This window comes from Lathamus discolor, chromosome 10 (genome assembly GCF_037157495.1).
Source record: "Lathamus discolor isolate bLatDis1 chromosome 10, bLatDis1.hap1, whole genome shotgun sequence".
Classification (NCBI taxonomy): Eukaryota; Metazoa; Chordata; class Aves; order Psittaciformes; family Psittacidae; genus Lathamus; species Lathamus discolor.
The window spans coordinates 15741777-15765450 of NC_088893.1; the positions used below are offsets into that span (position 1 = coordinate 15741777).

Sequence of the window (23674 nt, forward strand, 5' to 3'; positions counted from 1 at the left end):
TTTTCCTATAATAGTGCCTAGAAATCTCAGGCCATTAAAAGCCACATGGTTCAAAGCGGTTTATGACTACACAGGAGACACTAATCCACCTTCCCACAGCGTTTTGCCACCTGACAGATGGCACATAGCGAGCAGGAACAGAGATAGTAACACAGAGAAGGCTCCTTCAGCACCTTCTGCCAGTGCTTGAACCCTTCCTGCAGCACATCCAGCCTTCAGAACCCACCGTGCGGCTCCCAAGCACAGCCATGCCATTGAGATGAAGGTAGAGCCCTGGGAGATGAGCCAGCTAATAAATATTTATATTACAGTAGTGTACAAAGGCTCCAGCAGGGATTAGGGCATTACACTAACACAGAAGATAGATCATCCCAGGGTTAAAGGATTTACAGGCTAAAGAAAACACGGCATTCCCGCCTTCCTGGCAGCCGGGTAATAATCTCTGACACGGTGACTGTCGATGTTTTCTGCTGGTAACGCTTTCAGAGTTTGCAGGGAGACTCTTTAATGGCTCTTCAAACAAGAACAGCGGTTCAGTGGGAAGCCGATCTGCAGCCAAGAGATGAGAAGGACCCACATCTGCTTTCCTGGTTGCTGCAAAGACCATCCTTGGGCTTGATCACAAGCCCTGTGTGGGCTCCAGAACCGCGAAACAAGGACTTAAAGCTGACTGTAGCCCCTACACTGGGAGCTCCCTGCCAATAAATTACCGCATGAACTACAATGGGAGGGAGCACTTCAATAATCCTGGTTGACAGCAGCTTCCGTGGGTCCCGTGGGGCTGCACACGAGGATGAGTATTCATGTGCCTGGTGTTTTGCCCTGTAAGCACACAACCCTAGTCAAACTTGAACTGCCCTAGCAGAGGTTTTTTCAGTGCGGGGTGCCACCGAGAAGCAGAGCAGGGGACCCCAACTGCCCACCGAGGACGGTGCAGGGAGCTGGCACCGGACCCCCCCTCCGCCTGCAGGGACTGGGGCTCGAACCCGCTACCTCGCCGCCCCCGCGCCGCAGCGGCAGCCTGGCACCGCCCCGCTGCAGCGAGGGGGCCGCGACGCCAGGGGGCGCCGTGGTGGCGCCGCCGCCGCGGCCCCGTGACCCGGCTCCGCGGCCCGGCCGCTTCCCCGGCGCCGCCTTCCCGGTGCGGCCGGGCCGGGCCCCGTCGCGCTCTGCTCCGCTCCGCTCCGCTCCGTGCCTCCTCACCGGAGCGGCCCCGCCGCGATGTGGCTGGGGCCCGAGGAGGTGCTGCTGGCCGGCGCGCTGTGGGTCACGGAGCGGGCCAATCCCTTCTTCTTGCTGCAGCGCCGGCGGGGACACGGCAAAGGGGGCGGCCTCACGGGTGAGGCGCGGCGGGGCTGAGGGCAGGCTCCGGCCCGGGCACAGCGGGGAGGCGCCGCGCGGGCAGCGGGGGTTCCTGCCCCGCTGCTGTGTCCCCGCGAGGCCCGGCCCGGGGGGTGCTGAGGGGCCCTGACCGCGGTTCGGGCTCCGGCGGGGCCGGGCGGGAGCTGCCCGCCTCGGTACGGCAGCGGCAGCGGGAGGGAGATGGAGGCCCCGGCGGCCGGGGTGAGCCCGTTCCGTCCGGCGGGGTCTGTGCGGCGCCTGGCGCTGCGGCCGGGCCTCCCATGGATGCTGCTGCTCAAGGGAGGGCGAGTAATGGTGACGGGGGCGGCTGGGGTGACCCTCTTCGCTTGCCAGGAATGGCTCCTCTGTCATCCTCGCGTTGCCTGGAACTGCTGAGGTGTTTTCTGTGTGCATTTCCCCCAAGATTCGAGGGTGGAAGTGAGACGTAGTTTTCAACTAATACCTTTATCAACACTGCTGTGCCTGGGTCAGGAGTGAAGTTGTGTGGGTGCCCGATAGCGATGGAGCAACCCCAGTGTGTGTGTGCCTGATACCCTGTTTGCTGACAGAAACTGTAACAACAATGTCACAGTGAACCAAGGCGCGACGTTAACAACACAACAGGCCCCTCACTTCGGAAACACCCCGTTTATGTGCAAAATGCTGCCAGAGTTACATGGATAACCAAAATGTGCTTTTTACATTTGCGTATTGCACACAACCAGTTTCATGCGTTAGCCCTGTTAACCGAACACACTGACTGCAGAAATGGCACAAGCTGATAAACACCCGTAGCGTGTTTCATCGGTTCACGGTGTTCAAAATTGTTTTGAATTGCTCTGTTTTACGCAGCATAACTTAATTGTGTAATTTCACATGTAGCCATGTAGGTGGTCTGGAGTTCCCCAGGTTCTTGCAAGAAGAAATGATAGCTGGTGCTGTTCTGGAAGTGTTTGAACTAATCTGTTGTTGGAAGCTTGGAGCCAGTTTACTTCTTCAGCTAGTCTAGCTCAGTAAGAGTCTTCGTCAGAGCTCTTATGTGAAAAGCCACATGTCCTCCTTACGGAGCTGTACAACTCCAAGTTGACATTTTAGAGGTAGAATGTAGATATTCAGCCTGAAAGCCGGAAAGGTGTGTAAGTAAGTTGCTGTTGTACTCAGATTCTTAAGCATGTCAATGTGTCTTCACTGAGCCATGTGTCAATATTTGACACATTTGTTATTGTTATAGAAGTATGCAAAATGACTTTTTAACTCCTGTTCTGTCTAAAACTGTACACAAGAAGCCTGGAGCCAAAACTGAGGTCCTGCTGTGCTGCATACATACTTATTTGGTTTAAGGATTACCAGATGAGCTTGCTGTGGATGGCATTTCTCTTGAACTGTGATCAATGGTGTATTCCTAGTCTATTACTTGCTTTTGGATAGTCAAAGGAGATAAAGGGGAGGAAGTATGTTTTGTGATAACGAATAAGATATGGGTGAGACTTGCCCAGGCTATACAGAGGAGAGCAGGGGGATTGAGCCTGGGCCTCCCAAATAGAGATCCAGAGGAAGAATCATGCTCTCAAAGTTCTAATGTTAGGAAACTTCTAATCATGAGGAAGTTGCAAAACTAATTTGCCTTAAAAATGTTCATAGTACATTATGTAGAATAACAAAGCAAACTATCACCTTAGATATTTGATTTATCTAGAAAATAGACTGAATTGAAATACATGGGTTTGCTTTACAAAGTTGCTGTCAGTATTTATTCTGGAAGTGCTTCCTTTTTTATTTAGCATCATGTAAAAAAAAAAAAACCTTGAACTTCTGTATTGCCAAATTCTGATTTCCTGCCTTCTGTCTTTGTTTAATCAAAGTACTTCCAGAAACAGCACTGAAACCTGTGAGTACCAGTTTTTCTGGAGCTGCTTGATTCTAGTTTGGATGAGTTATCTTACCTGCTGTTTGCATAGGTGATGCTGAGATATACAGCTTTGAAAACTCTTTGGTGTTTTATTTTAGTGGGCTTAAAAATCACGATTGGCAACAAAAACGCCGCAGAGGAAATTACATTTCACTTGTATTAGAAAACTCTCCTAGGAAGGCAGAGGAATATAATGAGGTTTAGGAGACACTTAATTGCCATCTGAACTTTCTCGATTACCAGTGGGATTGGCGGTAGTTGGTTTATAGGTAGTTTGCTTGCAGTGACTGGATGTGTCTTCGTTGTCTCAACCAAGTGCCGTTGTTCTTCTGTCACAGCATACATCATAGGAACATCATTTTTCACTAGTTTTCATCCCATATTTTTACTTAACCCAATTCTTCATTTTGGTAATACATTGTTTTAATTTCTCCCTCTTTGCCTCCTAGGTCTTCTTGTGGGAACATTAGACGTGGTTTTGGATTCCAGTGCCAGAGTTGCCCCATACCGTATTCTGCACCAGACTCAGGACTCTCAAGTGTATTGGGCAGTGGCATGTGGTATGTAGTGATTGTGACTCTTATTGGAGGCTGGATTTTTATTATTCTGTTGTCTTTTTGGTTCAGATAATCAGTGATCCAACATCTGTAATAGCTTTGTGGGTACACTATATCTGTATAAAACATTACAATAATATTTTTTTAAAACATCAAGAATCTTTGGTTTCTTTTACTTGAGAAGTGTAACTGCTCTGTTAGGATATCATGGTACAACCTTCTAATACCTGCTGATAAACTTTGATTAAGGCTTTAGGTCCTACTGGCTGCTAAAGAGAAAAGTATCTTCAGACTAATTTGTTAGACCAGTTTTGTTTATAATAAGAATCTTCACTTCTCACTTTGTGGTTAAGACATAAAATTTGAGCATGAGGTAACTACGTGCTAAGCCCAGACGTCTTGATGTCCTGTTTTCACTGTTTCTGTCTTCTCCCCAGGCAACCACCATAATATTCTCCCTTGCAGAGCTACTTAAATTCTGCTGAAACAAGGTTTAGAAGTTGCTGTGTTTCACAGAAAGTTTCCCTTTTGAGGAAGGAGGAGGCAGAGAGGAAGAAAGAAAACAAAATGGCAAGCCAGAAACTGCATAGAAAAAAGCAGAGTATTTAGTGGCCACGTATGGCGCAAATCTGAAATTTTATAGTATCTTAACACTGAGTGTGTTATTTTTATTCAATACCAGGAGTGTTTTAATTGATATCTTCTCTATCTCAGTTACTCTTAAGAAATGCAACATGATAAAATGAGCTGGGCTATCTAACAACCGAATGGAGTTTGATAAATAATTGTACTGGAGTAGATACATTGTCTTCATCCACAGTATTTTTGTAATTATATCTGGTTCTCATTTGACTGTCAGAGTGAAAGTACTTAAAGTTATAAAATGTATATGGCTCTCCAGTTGAAAAATGTGTACTTTTTATGTACAATTCATCATATGTAAATACTAGTGGCAGCATTCTGGTGATGCACACAGCCTTGGCCTTCCAGCCAGAGGTTCCGGCCTTAGTTCTTACAACTCTCTCTGTAGGAATTGGTTTACTTCTTCTTGTATGTAATTTTAACGTTGTTCTTAGATGTCAGTTGCTGAGCCCTGGCTCATTTTAGCAATTTGTCTGCTGCGACTTGGTGAGAGATGCAGCTCCTGAAACAAAACGAAACTCAGACTTTATTCCCCTACCATTGTTGCTGGACCTGTGGAGGTTTTTTGACAACCATAGTATCCTATAGTTGATAATTCTGTGACCTTAAAATAAGCCATTTTGTATTACTTGAAATCATTAGTGCTTTAAAAACACTGTCAGATGGCTAGCACAGATGTCAAGTAAACTTACTGTCGCCTGATCCATCGGGCTGTACACACAGACTCAAATTCAAAGCCCTGCAGTGCTTTGAGACAAGACAGCTTACTTGCTTCTAGTTTTTAGTTTCAGTTCTTGGAGTTATTTCTACTTATGAAACCGCAGATTAGCTGGTGTTGGGCTTTGTGGCTAGGTGTCCAACTGCAAATACGTGAAGACTGTTTCATTGCTGAAGCTGCCTCTTAAAGTCGGGTAGAGCGGTAGCTTTAGGGAACAGCCTGGGTGTCTGCTACTTTCTTCTCTTCCATCATTAACCACAGGGAGGGGTGTAGTGTACTCACAACGAAACTGGGTAGAGGGAGGCGTGCTGTTAACTTTTTTAGCTATCCCACTGCTCTTGCGTAAAACTTCAGAAGATCAATTTACTGGAATTTGGCAAAGAGAAATTTAAAAATGTCTTTGACTTGCATTTAAACAGGTTTCTTTTTCTCTGCACTTAACCATGTTCTTGTTAAGAATATAAATTGCTTTTTAATTTTTCTGCATTTTTTCTGTCTGCAAGTGAACGCAGTGATAGCTCTCAACAGAGGGGAGGAAATCTTTTAGTAAACACAAATCTTTGAAATAATTAATGCCAACTAAGGTAACTTTCTATAGAAAAGTTCTTCAAATTGGTTAGAGAGTGCAGCTTGTCCTTTGTGAGCTGTTGTAGGCGGTTAAAGACAACAAACTAGTAGGAAGTTTGGTGAGACTTTTTTACTTAAGAAAGTAAAAAACTTTGATATGAATATTTGGTTGCTTTTTGTTTTGGAATTTTATGTTCTTTGCAGACCATTGCGCATGGAATACGGAGCCTCTTTGTAGGTGTAAAAGGTTCAGTTCTTCTTCTGTAGGTGTAAAAATTTCAGGATTCTACTGAAAGTTAACTATTTTTGCTCCGGAATAGCAGGAACTAAAAGAGTACTTCTTGTCTGGAACATAAGGACATGTTTTATCTGGGGAAAAAAGCTGTGTTTGGTGTGCACTGGCAGATAGGGTGGTCTGTTGGTAGTGTTATTATCCTTGGTGGCAGGGGAGATATTTAATTAGAAACATAACGGTGTACATAAAATATCCTTGACGTCTATGCAGTTACTGTGTTTGGTTTCTCCTCGTCACTGTTTAGTAATTATTAGTTTCCTGCTGTGAACTTGGAGGGCAAAAAAAGACCATGTTCTAATTTCTTTTTTCTTTGCTCTTCCTGTCATCTTTCACCTCTTCAATTAGGGTCATCCCGTAAAGAGATCACAAAGCATTGGGAATGGCTGGAGAATAACTTACTGCAGACTCTCTCCATCTTTGATAATGAAGAAGATATCACCACCTTTGTGAAGGGCAAGATACATGTAAGTGACACGTTTCCCTGAAGGACATCCAGATCCTGAGAAAGAATGAGGAGGTGGCTTTAAGAATTTTTTACCGGAGGGAGGGAGGGAGCAAGAGTTCCATTGCAAAGCTTCTCCCTGCTCCCTTTTCAGACACACATACATTTGAAATTGTCATGGAATATATATGATATTATCAGCATCATGTTGCAGTCATAGCACTGGCCAAAGGTATTTGTGTGAGGGAAAAAGTTACAAGCAGCAGGTCTCAGGGAACAGCCTGCTTAGGATGCTCTTACTAATTAAAATGTACCTATTTAAAATCCTTGCTGATTATGCCTTTGATGCAGAGAGAATGTTTAACAAAGATTCATCTAGCAACAAATACAGCAGGGAGAACTCTAGTTTGCAAGTAATACACTTGTTCTGCCACAGTGCTCTAAAAGGCATGTAGCTTGTAAAGAAACTGCACCCCAGTTTCCACTGACTTCTGAGTCAGACAGGTGTCTGCTTGTTGTGCAGTGAACACACTTCAGATTCCCAGCCCACAAATTCTCCAGAGTAGAAACCTATAAATACAGTTTGCTATTGAACAGCAGCAATTTGAGTCTTCTTCAGTACTCCTGTCAGACTGTATTTTCTGTATGCGAGAGAGATTGTGGTCATTTGTTTTTTCCTTCTGGCCAGTCAAGATCTGACAGACTGTGGAGTTCTGCTCTTCCCGGCAGATGATCTTCTTCCTGTTGAAGAAGCATGTATGCAAGTGAAAACAGACTTCAGTTCTCCTGCAGGGTGTTCAAAGTGTTACCAGGACAGCCAGGAGAAACTCAGTCAAACGTTAAATGTGAATGCTTGCTGCATGTGTTCAGGAATGGATCCCAGATCATAGACTCCCGGGCTATCTGGCTGCTCTTTCTACATGTCTTTACCATTTCTCTAACATGACAGGAGAAATGGTAACTGTTGTGTCGTGTTTCTTCTTTCTGTCTTCTGGATTGCTGCTGTGACCTTTTGCTGTCCATTATGTCTGTCAGCAGGCATGTTCCCTTCTGTTACTTCTCTCATTTCTTCCCCGTCTCCTCCCATGTCCTTTCAGGGAATTATTGCTGAAGAGAACAAGAATGAGCAGCCCCAGAGTGAAGAGGATCCAGGTAAATTCAAAGAGGCTGAACTGAAAATGCGGAAGCAGTTTGGGATGCCCGAGGTGGAGAAGTTGGTCAATTACTATTCCTGCAGCTATTGGAAAGGCCGTGTACCCAGGCAGGGATGGCTGTACCTCACTGTCAATCACCTCTGTTTCTACTCCTTCTTGCTGGGCAAAGAGGGTGAGTTGTAAGCCTGATAGTTGTTTTTTCTCCCATTTACCATGAACTTCTTGATGCAGTTGATCTTATGTGTGACCTTTTTTAAGATCACAGGCTTTTTTCCTTTTAGGAATCTTTTGAGATCCAGCTCAATGCATAGATCAGTCCTTGCACTCATAGGCACTTCAGGGATGTTTAGACTGAGTACCTAAGTCAGTTGCCCAGGGAGGTTGTGAGTGCTCCATCCCTGGCAGTGTTCAAGGCCAGGTTGGATGAAGCCTTGGGTGGGATGGTTTAGTGTGAGGTGTCCCTGCCCATGGCAGGAGGGTTGGAACTAGATGATCTGGAGGTCCTTTCCAACCCTAACTATTCTATGATTCTAAGTACAACCAAAGTTTTACATAAACTGGATTGGAGAACCAAGCAGTATTTTTACCTTGGTGAGTTTTATTTGGAACCACCACCAGGATCCAGTATTTACAGAGCCTGAACTCCTGAGTTAAAAGCTAATTTGCTGGAAAGAATGGGTGAAAACTTGAGTAATTGTACTTGAAGGCATTTACTGGATAGGGGATAGTCCTTTTGTAACTGCATTATTTCTAGTCTAGTTAATCACAAGGCTTACTTCCAAGTATCTTTGGAGAACCCAGTAAAAGAATTGTCCATGTGTAAGCGGGGGAAAAAATGCTGCTACACTGAGAGCTTAATGGCCCCTTGAGCCTCATTTCTGATTGTTGTTTTGCCTCAAATGGTAATATAAGGGTTTTAATCTTTTTTTCCCAGTTACACTGGTGATCCAGTGGGTGGATGTAACCCAGCTAGAAAAAAATGCCACGCTGCTGTTCCCTGAGTGCATTAAAGTAAGCACAAGGGACAGTGAACTTTATTTTTCCATGTTTCTCAACATCAATGAGACATTCAAGCTGATGGAGCAGTTGGCTAATATTGCTATGCGGCAGCTGCTGGATAATGAGAGCTTCCTACAGGACAAGTCCCTCCCGAAGCCCAGGAAGCCTCTTAAGAACATCTCTGCATTAAAAAGGTATGTGTTTCCAGCAGTGAGGAAACAAGACAAATAACAGGGGATTGTTATAATAAATCTGCATTACTGTGTAGCTCCCAGTCGCCTCTGGGGTTTTCTCACTTTGGCTGTATCACTTACTCCCATCATTAGACTTCTGCCTAATCTTTTTTCTTCCCAAATTGGTACTGAATTCACACACACCCTCATGTCTTACTCATGCGTGAGTAGGCATGGTCAGGAGGAATTTTCAACGACACACTGTTGAAAATCCTGTTAAAAAATAAGTGAAAGAAGAAAATTACATCAGCCCCATTGTCTGAAGTTGAAGATTTCTAAGACGTAATATTCATTTGTATTGTAATAAATCCTGCTGCTGGGGACTGCTCTCTGCACTTGCATATTTTAACTTGTATTGCAGGACATACACTGTCAGTGAAGCATGTCTGATGGCTGAAAGAGGAGTCAGATAAGGGGTGGTATCTCAGAGAAATGAATACTAAGAATACACAGCACAGTCTGAAGTTTGTGATTGGAGTCAGCACTTAACATTAGTGTTTGAGTGGGTTTTTCCAGTGAGAAAAAACCTCTGTGGATTACTCTTTACTTTTCTTCAGGGACCTGGATGCTCGAGCCAAAAATGAGTGCTACCGTGCCACTTTCCGGTTGCCCAAGGATGAATGCCTGGATGGACACACAGATTGTACCTTGTGGACACCATTCAACAAGATGCATATTCCTGGCCAGATGTTTGTTTCCAACAATTACATTTGTTTTGCCAGCAAGGCGGAGGAGGCCTGTCATCTCATCATTCCTCTCAGGGAGGTAGGGATTTCTTACCTGTGTATTAAGACTATAGGCCTTTCTTGGTTTTTGTGGGCTTCTGTCTTGTGCAGTACTTTATATATCATAGAGAATCTCCTAGATCCAAATGGCCCTTGTCTTTGTCTTCTAGGTGACAATAGTTGAGAAAGCAGATAGTTCCAGTGTCTTGCCCAGCCCTCTGTCCATCAGCACTAAAAGTAAAATGACCTTCTTCTTTGCCAATCTGAAAGACCGAGATTTCTTGGTACAGAGAATCTCTGACTTCTTGCAGAGAACACCATCCAAGAAACCATGTGGCAGTGACAGGGAGTGGAAGTGGCATTCGGCTGATCCTGGTTGTGAGGTACTAAGGAAATAGCAGGGAGGAGCATTTGTCAACTTTTCAGAATAATGCTCGTTACAGTGTTTTAACAGTGCTCCTTACCAGCAAATGCTGTCTCTTTGTTGGACAATTAGCAGAGGAGGGAGGCTGCCTGAGCTCAGCTGCTTTGTGTTCTGTTGTTCAGGAGGTTCCAGAGTTGCCTTCCAGCAGCCCACTTGCTGTTAGCCCCATGTCTGCTCTCAGCAGTCGACCTACCAACTTCTGTGCTGGGGAAGTGCCAACAGCCTCACAGGGATTACTCAAACTCTTCAGAAGAAATTCCGAGGAGCTTTCAGGACCCAAAGGGGTAAATAATATTTTAACTTAAAATAATTAACTCTAGTTTGCAGTAGGTTGCAGATTTCCTGTCCTGGCCTGACTTAAAGTTCGTTTTATCCCTAGTCAGTCCTGCAGTATCACTGCTTTGTCTGTCACAGTGACAGTGCTGCGTAGATGTAACCTGACCCTCAGCTTGCTTTATCAGTACTGAGATACCTGAGATGCTTCACTAGAGGGTGGGAAATTAGTGTTACTGTGCTTCTGGGATGTAAATTCATGTCTGTGAAGAGCTGCTTTTCTTCAGATCAAGAAAGCAGATCTCTGCTTGCTAGTTAATCATCTTAGGCCATGGTTCTCCTTGCATTTATGTGCAGGTTTGCAAGGTGTGGTGCCATTGCACAGCCCATGTTAGTGTTTCAAAGACTTGACTTTAAGTGAGGTCAGAACCGATTCAGAACAGTGTAGGTTAGGATGCACCTGTTCATTCAGGCAGAAGAATAAAGGCTTCAAATGTCACAATGCAATGCATTTCTCATGTGAAGTGTAGGCCTGAGCGTACCCAGAAATTACCTGTCCTACAAACATAAAAATGCATTAACCTCCTAAAACAGCCATGTTTGTTTCTGTAAAGGCAAAGGAAAAGATGAAAGAAGAGTCTTGGAACATCCATTTCTTTGAATATGGGCGAGGTATGTGTATGTATCGCACTGCCAAAACAAGGGAGCTGGTGCAAAAAGGAATCCCAGAGAACCTTCGTGGAGAATTGTGGCTCCTTTTCTCAGGTAGGGTGTTGTGTTGGATATTTTGACAGCAATTAAGAATAAGCTTTCTGCATACCTCAGAGGAAAAGGGATAAATCTTAGCTCATTTCAGAACAAATTAATCACAAGTTAAGTCCCATCTGAATGATACATTTCATGGTGCTGTTGCCAAAAATGCAGAGATCACATTCCTGAGATTACAGGTTTTTTATGAGTGTAGTAGCTCTTTAGCTTCTTTTGTCTGCGTTTGTGTTGGGACCTATACTCTTAACATGATGATTTCACTATGAGTTTATTACTGTCTCATATCTATTCGTAGTTAATGAGTTCATGCAGTTCTTCCTGGCTGCCTCATCTCTGAAACTGTGGGTATAAAATTTGTATTCTAGAGCTCAAAAGGTGAAGCAATATTTATTTGTCATTACAGGGGCTTGGAATGAGATGGTGACTCATCCTGGTTACTATGCAGATCTTGTGGAAAAGTCAATGGGAAAGTACAATCTTGCTACAGAAGAAATAGAGAGAGATCTGCACCGTTCTATGCCAGAACATCCTGCCTTCCAGAATGAGCTGGGAATTGCTGCCCTCCGCAGAGTGTTAACAGCCTATGCATTCAGAAATCCAACAATTGGGTACTGTCAGGTAGGAGAGAAGCCTTAGACTTGGTGACCATGATTGACTTGGTCTTTTTCTGCAGTTTTTTGTTAAGTTTCAAGCTTTTCCTTCATGCTGTCCATGTGGTGGTGTGAGAGCAGGAAAAGTGGTGATGTTGCAAGATCTCTTAAATATCCCTTGGATATAACATTTAAATAGACTCTGTAGATTTCTGTTAGGTGTAATGAGAGTCTTTTATGAGTTTTCCTGTTAGAGCTTTCCCTAGGTCAGGAAAAACATTGAATAATTTCATTGAAAAGAGCAATTGGATCCAATAAGTGATGACGAGCATAGCCAGTATATTGACAACCAAGCCAGTTGCTCATTTCTGAAACAACTCAGTGGAAATTCAGATTCGTTTTGCATATTGCTCTGGTATTAGGCATTCTATTATATTGTTCTGTTACAATCAAATTGTTAAAAAGCTTTTTATGAAAACTGTGAAAATAGTAGTTAGTCACACTGATTGATCTAAATGTTTGACAAAAAGTAATTGTATTATTTGCTGCCTCACAAACAGAGGATCTGAAACAGGAAGGTAAATTGGCTTGAGGTCATCTGTTGACTCAGATACCAGTAAAAGCTGGAAATAGATGTGACTCTTAGTGGCAGTTTTGCTGTATTCATGCTTTTTTTTAGCTGGTCTGTAATGACAGAGCTTTCATGAGCATCTTCATGTTTTTCTCCTCTGTGTATTTTACTCTCCTGGCTCGTAGGCCATGAACATTGTTACATCAGTACTGCTGCTGTACTGCAATGAGGAAGAGGCTTTCTGGCTCCTCGTGGCTTTATGTGAGAGGATGTTGCCAGATTACTACAACACAAGAGTAGTGGGTGAGTCTTTCTCAAATTCATGCTGGAGCCTGGATTTTCAGCTTCAGCTGCACCAACATCTCTCAGGAGCATTTTGTTATTCAGAATGAATAAAATGTGATGCATTTTTAAGATGATGAAGCACAACTTGTAAAGTTGCAGGTGTTTGATGGAGATGTAAGAAGAGACAGTGCAGACTAACAAGGTAGTAGTACTACCTTGTAGTAACAAGGAAGATGCAGTCACTAAAAATTGATAGCAGGAGGGACCGTTGGCAGTAAAGAGGCATATCTAGGAGAAAATTATTGTGTTATTTCTTAGCCATCTGAATGGTTTATTAAGTCTTTGGAATAGGCTCCCAGGAAAGGTTAGTGAAAGCTCCTCTTCAAGGGCTTTTAAGGTTGGTCTGTATAAAAGAGTACAGTTTGATGTAAATACCATAATATCAGTAGTTCTCCACTCCTCCTTTCAGGGTAAATGCATAGATCAGTGGGAGTTTCTGTTTCTACATGTTCTGCAATGTAGGAGTAGCATCTATCTAAATATGTTTGCTTTATTGAGGAGACAAATCTAAATAAATGTATCAGTTTTAGTTCTGATATTAAGAGGCTTATATGAAATTGAAGTGAACTCATGATATTTTAATAATTGATTAGCTAGTGTATAGTACCATGATAGCACCAGTTTGAATTCTACCATTATTTTTGTTTGTTTTCCAGGTGCATTGGTTGACCAAGGCATCTTTGAAGAACTTACACGAGAGTATCTGCCACAGCTGTCAGAAAAGATGCAGGACCTAGGAGTGATCTCCACCATATCCCTTTCCTGGTTTCTCACTCTCTTTCTCAGTGTCATGCCCTTTGAGAGTGCCGTGGTCATTGTCGACTGTTTTTTCTATGAGGGCATCAAGTTCATCTTACAAGTGTCATTGGCCATACTTGATGCCAACATGGAGAAGTTGTTACAGTGCTGTGATGAAGGTGAAGCCATGACTATTCTGGGCAGGTACCATTCATTGTTCTTATTTGTAATGGAATAGTAATGGTACCCCTTAGTCATTATCTCTTCCTACTTAATTCCCTTACATAGCAGGTCACAGATAACGCTTAGGTTGCAACTTGAGCTCCAGAGAGTTTTGCTATTGCTTTCTACAAGAGCTGAAATTGAATTACAGCTCAAGTGTGGAAGAATCCCATATTTCTGGAATTGTTTGCTTTGCAGCGTAGTGCATTCCTGCATCTCAGTTTAAATTTGAACTCCAAAGGGTTGTTTATCTGAAATTCACTGACAAATTCTAATCTGTATTAAGAACATATCCTGGCAGGAATTGCCTGGATAACAAAACTTTATCAAGCAGGTATCTCCCAAATCTAGTAAATGCAGTATTTTTCTTGTTTGAAATGTGAATCTCTTCTGTGTGCCGCAAGATCTTCAGCTTACAACTAAAAGCTCACTTTAAAAAGGTAGGTACTCCCCAAAATAGGGTGCAAATCAACTTGAGATTCATTGAGGGTAGCATTGCAAGTTAGCTGGGAAAAATTAAATTGCCCTACATGTTTAGATTAATGATACAAAGAAGTTGGGAATTACGTGTTTAGGATATGACTTCTTTTCCTGGACTCTAATCCTGGAGTCTTGCATCTGTTCTGTTTATTTCCCCACAGATATTTGGACAATGTAGTTAACAGACAAAGTGTCTCTCCTCCTATTCCCCACTTGCATGCCTTACTGACAAGTGGAGATGACCCGCCACTGGAAATCGACATCTTTGAGCTCATCAAAACATCCTATGAGGTAAGGTTCTGGCTTAGTTTTTGCCCAAGGGATTTTTCTCTAGTAACATCCAGTTTTATACTTTGTGCAGCCTGAATCTGAACAATGTTCATAGCTTGAGGTGTTTTAAGTGCAGGCTCAAGCCGTTAATCCACGTTTGGTATGAGTAAAGATTTAGCGCTGTTGGCTACTGCAGATTACAGAGAGTCTCCCCAGCACCAGTGGAGATTAAAATGAAGATTGCAAATAAGTAAAAATTGCATACCAGAGATTTCTTCCTGCTTTGCTAAAAAATCATCCATTCTTACTCATATTTGGGGATTGTCAGTTCTGTGGATTTGGGGAAAGAAATTAAGGATAAAAATGGTGAGGTATACTGCAGAAACATTGAAGCATCCCTGTTCACGTGCACAGGAATCCTGTTCTGGGATCCAAGTTACAGTAATAGGAAGGTGACCTGTTGAAATACCTCTGCACTGGTGGAGATACTCATTATTCTTACTGAGAACAAACTCAGAAGAAATTTGCGAATGAATGATGGAGAGAACACAGTTAAAAGAACTGGTGTTTGGCAGTTCTCTGCTATGCTGTACTAAACATGGGTTCATTTTGCTTTTTATCTCCTGTTTTTCATCCTGTCCCTTTCCAGCTGCTGACAGTCAGGCTGCCATCATTTTGCTGGGTATTTCGTTTGTTTCTTCAAATCTGCCATCTCTCTTCTTGATTTCTTTTACAAAAAAAGTTACCAAATTCATCTTACTTGTCCAACCTCATCAGTAGAAAAGCCTCTTAACTTTGGTGTTTCTAGCTGAATCTCTTATGGGTCCTAGGAAAGAACATGTCTGGAAGGAATGCCAACCTGTCTGTACTCTTATCTCCACCACAGTACAGGATCTGTATTTCTGTCAGTCCTGACAGATGCTTTTTCGGCTGTTCTTTTCAAACCTCTTATGCTGGATTTCTCATGAATTCTATGTGAGTTCTCTTACAGGACAGATGTGAATAGGGAATAGAGCTCAAGCTTTGTCTCATCTTCTTGCTGTTGGTAAAAGGCTTCTAGGGGGGTTAAATCATCTCTGAGGGGATAGTGCACTTGTTAAAAGCCATGTAATTGAACAGGGGTTGTTCTTTCTTTAGGAGATGATGCTGACCTGGTCTGCTTCCTTTCTTGTAGAAGTTTAGCAATCTGAAGGCAGATGACATTGAACAAATGCGTTTTAAACAAAGGCTGAAAGTGATCCAGTCTCTGGAGGATACAGCCAAGAAGAGTGTGGTATGTGACTCCCAGATTGAATGAGCTACCAGATGGCATATAAATGCAATGTGTTTTGCTGTAAGCATCTAGAAAGTTTGCACTGTAGCAAACCTAGTTTTGAGTGACTTAAAGAATAGCAGTTCATGTGAAAAATGGATTTACTGGCTGTCATAATATATTTTCAGTTTTCTTACTTCACATGGTTCTCTTTAATCTAGTAAAATGGATTGAAGTGCGAGGGCATGATTGAATGAGATATTTGGCATGGAGGGAGATAAATGCCACTTGTAAGCCTTGCAGTAGTCTCCATTGCCTAGTACTGTCTGTTTCATTACTTGCCTGGAACCTTTGAGAAAAGCTAGCCAGCAGGTAATTACTTACCTGCCACTTAAAGAGTATGCTATTGCATGGACAAAGGGGAGTATCCATATCTATTGCAATTATCTGCCATGTCCTAGGCGGAGAATCTCATCCACAGCTTTCTTTCACTGTTGTTTTTCAATACATGAGTCGAACATCTGAAGATAAAAGCAAGAGGCAGGGGCAACACAATCTGCACAGTCAGGTCCCTGCACAAACAGGGAATAAGTGCAGCAATTTTTAATAGCCATTCCAAATGTCAGCAGTTTCTACATGACCAGAAACTGTCTTCCTGACGTATAATTCATAGCAGCAGGAAGTATTAGAATGGTTATGTTTTCCCTCCCATCCTGTGTCATATCACCTTGCACTTGTTTGTTTCTCTTCTGTATTACACAGATTTTTCCATGAGTCGTATTTATTTTTTCTAGCTTTGAAATAAAATTTTCACTCTATTTCCTCCCTAACTATAGGTTCGAGCTGTGTCAGGTGACATTGGTTTCTCTATTGAGGAACTAGAAGAGCTGTATGTAGTGTTCAAGGTAAGAAGCTGGAGTGAAAAAGAGTATGTTTTGACACAGAACAAATATCAAAATAAATTGAAAGGGAAGAAATTACTTTGCTTTGATTTTTAATCCAAGCTATCAGAAACAGATGTGGCATTCTGTTATACATGGTGCCAGTAAGACTGGCCCTATTATGTTCTGGTTGATTATTATTTTTCCCCCAAAGATAGCCAGAACACATTTGCAATATTTGAATGGTACTTATTCAGAAAGGGATTGTGGAGTCAATGGAAGAAATGACAGCACTTAGAATGGGGAGCTAGAATTGACTGTACCTCAGTTTTTGTTTTCAAGTTTGCCATTGACTTGATCTGTAATTGTGACAAAATTACTTAAGTGCTTTGCCTCTGTTTGTCAGTGTTTTTTTTAAAGGAGTGGTATTATCCAACTCCATTTACCAAGTCACTGCAAACTCAGTTGCATTGTGCTGTAGACAGAGAAAGAGAGGCTTAGTTCTTAAACTTGTTACAGGAAAGCCTGAGCGACATTTTGTTCAAACCTGAAATAATGGGTTTTGTATTTTTCACTTAAAATTGTTCTTTGTGCTTTTCACAAAATCCCTGTGTCTTCCTTCATTTTGTATTACTTTGTAGTTAAGTAACACTAATAATAATGGGGAAGATAAACTGTGTGTCCTGGAATATCTCTCCTTTGCGTCCTGATGCTATTCTTGAGCTACAGCAAAGTCTCCAGTCCTTTGGACTGTTGTAGTGTAGTATAATCTGACCTTTTAATCCTTTCCCTCCAAAGGCAAAGTATCTGATGAGCTGTTACTGGGGCAATAACCGTGCTGCAGCTGCCCGCCGGGATCAGAGTTTACCCTATCTGGAGCAGTATCGCATCGACATGGAGCAGTTCAAAGAGCTGTTCATCGCTTTGACCCCCTGGTCCTGTGGCGCACATACACCAGTGCTAGCGGGGCGGTTGTTCCGGCTTCTGGATGAGAACAGGGATTCTCTCATTAACTTCAAAGAGTTCGTCACAGGGATGAGTAAGTGGTGGGGTTTGGAGTTGATATAATATTGCGAAACAGGTTTCTGTCCTTTTTCAAGCAGAGAACTGAAAGGAGATAGTGGTGTTTGCACTGTCACAAGGGGAGGGTGGCTGCCTTACAGGAAGCTTCACGAGAACAAAAGATGCCTTTTTGCTGCTGCACTGTCTCCTGTTTTGGGAAACAGTTGGCAAAACAAAATGCAGCTTTGCTGTGGATTTCTTTACTGCTTCTGCACAGGTCTTTGTGCAGGTATCATTTCCTCATTGTATGTGAACTCATTCTGGTTTGAGCTTGTGAGCACAGGGTGATTCTTTATCCTAAGGGCTGTTTTTCTTAACCTTGCTTTTTTTCTTTGCAGGTGGGATGTACCATGGTGACCTCACTGAAAAACTCAAAGTACTGTACAAACTGCATCTGCCTCCTGGTGAGTGATTGCTATCGCTTCTCTATACTGCTACTGTTGAGCCTGGTGTGTGCTGACATGCAGTTGAAAAGGGATGCCTCATGACTTTTGCTAATGAAGTGGGTGATAACTGCTGTTCAATTAGCTTGGAGATCTTAACATTTCCTTCTCTGTAAATACAGCTCTGAACCCAGAGGAGACGGAGTCTGCTTTGGAGGCCACAAGTTATTTCACAGAGGATGTTACAGCAGAAGGTAATACAACACTGCTGTCTTTACCTCTCAGATTAGGCACGAGTTGCAGCATAAATCCATGTGCTATAAATAGTGACTTTGTGCAAAGCATAGTCTCATGGTGGCAATAAGAGTATGTGCTGTCTTTGTTGCATAATGGGAAAGAAGTTTGGAGCTTAAACTCCTCAGTGCCCATTTCATGCACGACACAGCATGCTCTGAATCACAGTCACAGACTACTGAGGAGGAGCAGTGTGCTTTTACCAGCCCCTGTCTCCCACCATGGTTTAGGCTTTTCATGCAAGTCTCATTGTCTCTCTCTTCTTGTTTTTGTTTCCTTCTCTGTGTCTGTCTGTGTCTGGCCTTTACTTCTCTTTTATCTGGGATATTGTCCCCTCAACCCCTTTTTCTGCTGCTCAAGTATCTCCTTTTGTCTCAGAGCTGGATATCTGCCTGCACTGTGAGTCTCAAGGTCAGTCCGTGGATTATGTGCATGCATTGAGCATGGCTATCATGCTGATATCATCTGCTCACACCAGTGTGCTATTTTAAATACTCTGAAGTTGTAGCTGCTGCTCCTCTTTTCATGACAGTCCCACTATGAATAAAGTGCTATGAGTAGTTAGATACCTTTCAGTAGATTCTAACTATTGAGTTTCAACCTAGGTCAACATAGGGATTGTCCGTCTTTTTTCCAATGGAATTTGTCTCACCCTAGAAGTTGGAAGGTGGAAAATAAGCTCAGAGCAGAGCATGGGGGCTGCTGACCTGGGTAGATGGCACCTGTGTCTGCTCCATGATCTTCTAATTTAAAGGAATAATGATTCATGCCATTGTATTGTAAAACTGTTAGTAGACTAATTTACTGTATTTCTTAAAACATGATTTTAGGGATTGTCACATAGGAGGTCAAAATATGTCAATTGTGCTAAGTGTTTACCAAAATGTAATAATGCTCCAAAAATAAAAATCTGAGTAATTACAAGGTGTAATTGTACTGTTTGGTGCTGGGTGGCTGATTGAACAGTCTGAGTTGAGCCAAGACTTCCTGTGTAGTCTGGTGACAATATAGGGAAGCAGAAGCAAAGTTTGTGAAGTTAGACTCTGCTGATCGCTCCCAAAGTGTCAGTTAAGTCAGTGAATAATGGTGAGTGTAGATACTAGTCGCATACGTGCTCAGTAGTCATCTGGTGTTTTTCCATTCATTGTCTTGACTTGGATAACTGAACTTCTTTAAGCCATCACATTGCTCAGCTGTCTTTCATATCTATGTTTCACCCTTTCTTTTAAGAGTTCTGCCCTCTGCCTCAGCTCTTCAATACACTTTTTCAGTGTGGCTTTTTACTCAGTTCATCCCATCATTCTCTTGCTTCCATCCTGTTCTATTCACTCATCTAAGCACGATGTGGGACTGTGAGATCTATCCTAATATTAAACATATTTATGTATTATTTGATTTTGTATACTGAGTTGTCTTACATTCTTCATGTGCTGTGTTGCTGAAAATCAGTTATTAACCATGATTTTTTTAATTCCATTTTTTTTTTAGAAACCCAAGAAGATAAAGGAAGGACAAATGAGAATTGTCCGGAAAAAGGTAATTCCATCATCAATAGAGACCACATTCTAATCTTGTTGCTCTCCTGTTATGAACTGTTCATTGTCCTTTGCTGTATGAAGGAAACCTTTCAAAGTGTCCCTTGTGCACAGAGGTAGAGTGGGATGTGAGCTGAGAAATAAAGCTCTCTCATGCCGTACTGCTCTGACTTTTACATACCAAGAGCATAACATTTGTAATTCATGTCTGGCAAGTTGTCAGCTCATAGAGTTCATTTAGGAGAAGTCAGGCTGGTGCAGCAGTATTAACATTTTGCTCTACTGAGCTGGATCAGATAACCAGCAGAAAACAGTGCAGCCTTCCTGGTAGATGCTTTCCTAACTGTCAATAAAACCTGCTTCCAGGATGATTTTTGCTTGCACAGCGTTCACTTTTGAAGCCTGAAACCATTAACTGCCTGACTATAGTGGTTTATTCTTGCCTTACAGAGGAGAAAGGTACCAGTCCACAGGACTATAGATACTACCTAAGAATGTGGGCCAAGGAAAAAGAGTCCAGGAAAGAAACCATTAAAGATCTTCCCAAAATGAGCCAGGTAAGAAGTGAATGTGAAGGTTTCCAATTTGGTGACTGACAGCTTAGTGGGGAATTCAGCAGAATGTGCAGTGGTTTTGCTAGCATGCTCGGTCTTTGCCTGCTGTTTACCCTGCTGTTCTGGTCTGGTGAGCTTTAGAAGCCTCTAATTCCACATGTTTCTGTTGAATTTCCCAGTGGACATGGGCAAACTGCTTTGTCCCACCAATCAAATGTATTTGATCCTCTCTGCCTCCCAGAACATTTTTTCCTATAAGAACTGCAATCTGTGTTTTCCCTCCAGAGCAGTTTCAAATATGCCTTTAGTCATATAAACTTGTTTGGCTTTTTTGGTTTTGCATTGCCTGAAGTTACAGCTGCTTGGTGAAGAGCAAAGAGTGTGGTTACAGGGAAGAGAGCCTGATGACTGGTGTGATCTTTTCTGTCCCTGATTTCCTTGATGGGTGCTACTTAAACCGGTTTGGAAATGCTTAGAAGCTGACCACACAAGAGTAGCAGGACCAGAAGTAAAATGTTAGGTTTTCTCAGATGTTCATTTGTCAGGATTAAAACACCACCACTATTAAATTGCTAGTTGTGTCTCCATTTAGCCACTATAGCAGAGAGAGGAGTTTGCCTTCACTGGGCTGTTCTGAATCAGTACAGTAAATTGCCATTTACTTAGTAGGGGGGCAGATAAACAAGGAGTCTGCCAAGATGGTGCCTGTTGCTTAATCTGTCACTTTGTTCAGCTTCATCAGCTTTTTTGGTCTTTGTCTTTTAAAGGAACAATTCATAGAGTTATGCAAGACCCTTTACAACATGTTCAGTGAGGACCCAGTGGAACAAGAGCTGTACCATGCCATTGCCACTGTAGCCAGTCTCCTTCTGCGAATTGGAGAGGTTGGGAAAAAGTTCTCCAACAGGCCCATGAGGAAGTCTGAGGACTGCAAAGCAGACAATACCCAAGATCCTGTGAGTGAAGGGGAGTCACCAACATCTGAACAGAGTCAGAATTCAGCAGTTGAGCAGCAACCCCAAGCTGACCATGAGGACAAAACCTGCAAAGATGCTCAGCCTGAAAAACCACAGCAGGAGAACCAAACTCTAGGAGATGCACCAGGGGAAGGACAAAGCTCTCCTTTACAGCTGCTATCAGATGATGAAACCAAAGATGATATGTCCATGTCTTCCTACTCCATGGTCAGCACAGGCTCCCTGCAGTGTGAAGACATTGCAGACGACACGGTCCTGGTTGGTTGTGAAGGCAGCAGTTCAGCTGCCAGGTATGGTAGCACCATTGACATGGACTGGTCTATCTCCTTTGAGCAGATCTTAGCTTCCATGCTGACGGAAGCAGCCCTTGTAAACTACTTTGAGAAAAAAGTCAACATTCTCCAAAAGATCAAAGATCAGAAGAAGGTAGAGAGGCAATTCAGTTCATCCAGTGATTATGAACTTTCCTCTGTGTCAGGGTGAACTGGAGAAAGCAGGAATTGTCTTTGGGAGATGCAACAGGGAGATAATGTGGCAGATGGCAGAATGGTTTGGTATTTTGTGTTTGGGGACTTTTTTGTTTAATCAGAGACCAGTAACTACACAATTACAATAGATTCCAATTGATAAGGGGCTTCTGACAGTGACTTTTTTGTAGGTGCTTCTCTGGCTACTCTGACTGGTGGAGTTAGGTTTATATTCTCGACAGCCATTAGAACCTAATAGCCCCTGACGTACAGAATTACCACCATAAATTATGCATGTCTGCCTTTGCTGTCCTTTATTTTAATGAAGTTTTATTTCAGCCAGTAACTGCTCCTTGCCTACCCTTGTTTGCTGTAGGTTCCTGGGTAACTTGCACAGCAGATGCAGCCTGGCTTGAAACCATGTCCACCGCTGGCTGCCAGCCTGAGAGCTAACGCAGTGTAGTCAAGTGCTGTAGGACCCTGACCCAGAAATAGTCTTGTAAGTTCTTCAGTGCTGTTCTGTGACTCAGCAGTTCTAGTGCAAATCTGCCCCACTGCTCCCAGCACCCTCAGATCTAAACACAGACATTTCTGGGGTCTGCAGGTTTCTTTCAGATGGGATTTGGCATTTTCATAGTGTATGATCACGTTCTCCTTCAGCATTCAGGAGTTTTCAGACAAACCTGATTTTCTAGCATTTGCTTTTCTAATCCGTTGGAATCCATTGGTTTTAGTTTGTCTGGGAAGCCACAAGCTCCTTGACCTCAGCGCAGAAGTGGTATTAAGTCAATCAGTGGTCTTATGATGGTTACAGTGAGGGACTGAGTTCCTAAATTAGAAGATGGTGAATCAGCCTCAGTGTTACAGGGCAGTGGCATGCTGGTCTGCTGGACTTTTCCTGTCAGTACAGGAAACATCCCTTGTTTCTTGTCTGTTCTCTATTTTTACTAGCTAATGATGGGTACAGTTTTTAGGAGGAGCCCTAAGAACAGTCTGATCAGTCAACCCTTGCAAATTCCTGGGGCAGGAAGATGTGCAGGAGCATTGTATCACCTGCAGCTGCTCGGTGTGTCCTTCCTGAGCATCTCCTGTATAAAGAGTCCAGCAGTGGACATGCTCTTAGAAATTCCTACTCATCAAAGGGCAATTACACTTAAAGAGGAAGATTTCAAAGCAGTGTGGCCCTCTGCCATCAGCCCTTTATGGGAAATCTCAATAATAGACTAGATCTCTTTTCCAGTTAGAGACAAAATAACTGGGAGACTGAGTAACTGCTCTTTTAGATCAGTTAAGACCAGAAGAAACTAAGAGTTAGCTTTCTGGTAGTAGGGCATGCACTCCGAGGATGGAGAATTAATGCTGTTCCTACAGATAAATTCATCTCAGTACACAGGCATCTGCCTTGCAGGGCAGGAGTGGGAGCTAAGCCCTCACCGAAGGCAAGGTTTGCTGTGGCTGGTGGCTGGGATTCAGAATGTGAAGGATGGGAAGGACACGTACGGTTGGATGTTCCCATTTAACACTACTTGGCATGCTACTCGGTGTTAATTCCTCCTTGTGACAGTCTCTGTATGTATTCACAGCTGGTACATATTCCTTATTTCTCTGCCTCCTGTGTGCTGCATCACTGGAGAGCAGCCATTAGTCAAACTGCTTTTACTAATTATTCAGTAATTTATTGTCATTTTTTAAAGTACAAATAATACATGTGATTTTACACAGTCTGTCTCATGTCATGTACTCAATAAAGGAACCAGAATCCTACACACTACTTTGACTCCTGTTTCTCTAAGCTTGTGGAGCATTGCTCGTATCCTGTCCATGGTGATTATCCAAAACAGCAGATGTGGAGTTCCATCTTTTGTGCCTGTCTTTCCCTTTTTTTTTTTTTCCTTTTGTTTTACCCATTTATCTTTTTCCCCGTTTTATTTTTTCTTTATCCTTTTTCTTCATTTTTCTTTTTCTCTCCTTTTTCAGATTTTCTCTTTATTCCTTTTTTTCTCTTT

At 42.7% G+C, this 23674-nt stretch overlaps 1 protein-coding gene across 2 annotated transcripts; it reads left to right on the forward strand.

The window, feature by feature from the left end:
• The first annotated feature begins 1150 nt into the window (after positions 1–1150).
• On the forward strand, positions 1151–23439 carry TBC1D9B (TBC1 domain family member 9B). 2 transcript variants are annotated; one of them, XM_065690370.1, is made up of 22 exons: positions 1151–1339; positions 3700–3810; positions 6375–6493; positions 7569–7797; positions 8560–8818; positions 9415–9622; positions 9753–9965; positions 10129–10290; positions 10894–11044; positions 11451–11665; positions 12394–12511; positions 13210–13495; positions 14155–14284; positions 15438–15536; positions 16352–16420; positions 17195–17435; positions 17797–17862; positions 18024–18095; positions 18475–18546; positions 19624–19671; positions 20121–20227; positions 20992–23439. In XM_065690370.1, the coding sequence occupies exons 1-22, from the start codon at positions 1222–1224 to the stop codon at positions 21682–21684; spliced, it is 3786 nt and encodes a 1261-aa protein (XP_065546442.1). In that variant the 5' UTR covers positions 1151–1221; the 3' UTR covers positions 21685–23439. The 2 variants fall into 2 exon arrangements, with proteins under 2 accessions (XP_065546442.1, XP_065546441.1); XM_065690369.1 differs by lacking the exon at positions 18475–18546 and having other exon boundaries at positions 1152–1339.
• Positions 23440–23674: the final 235 nt, after the last annotated feature.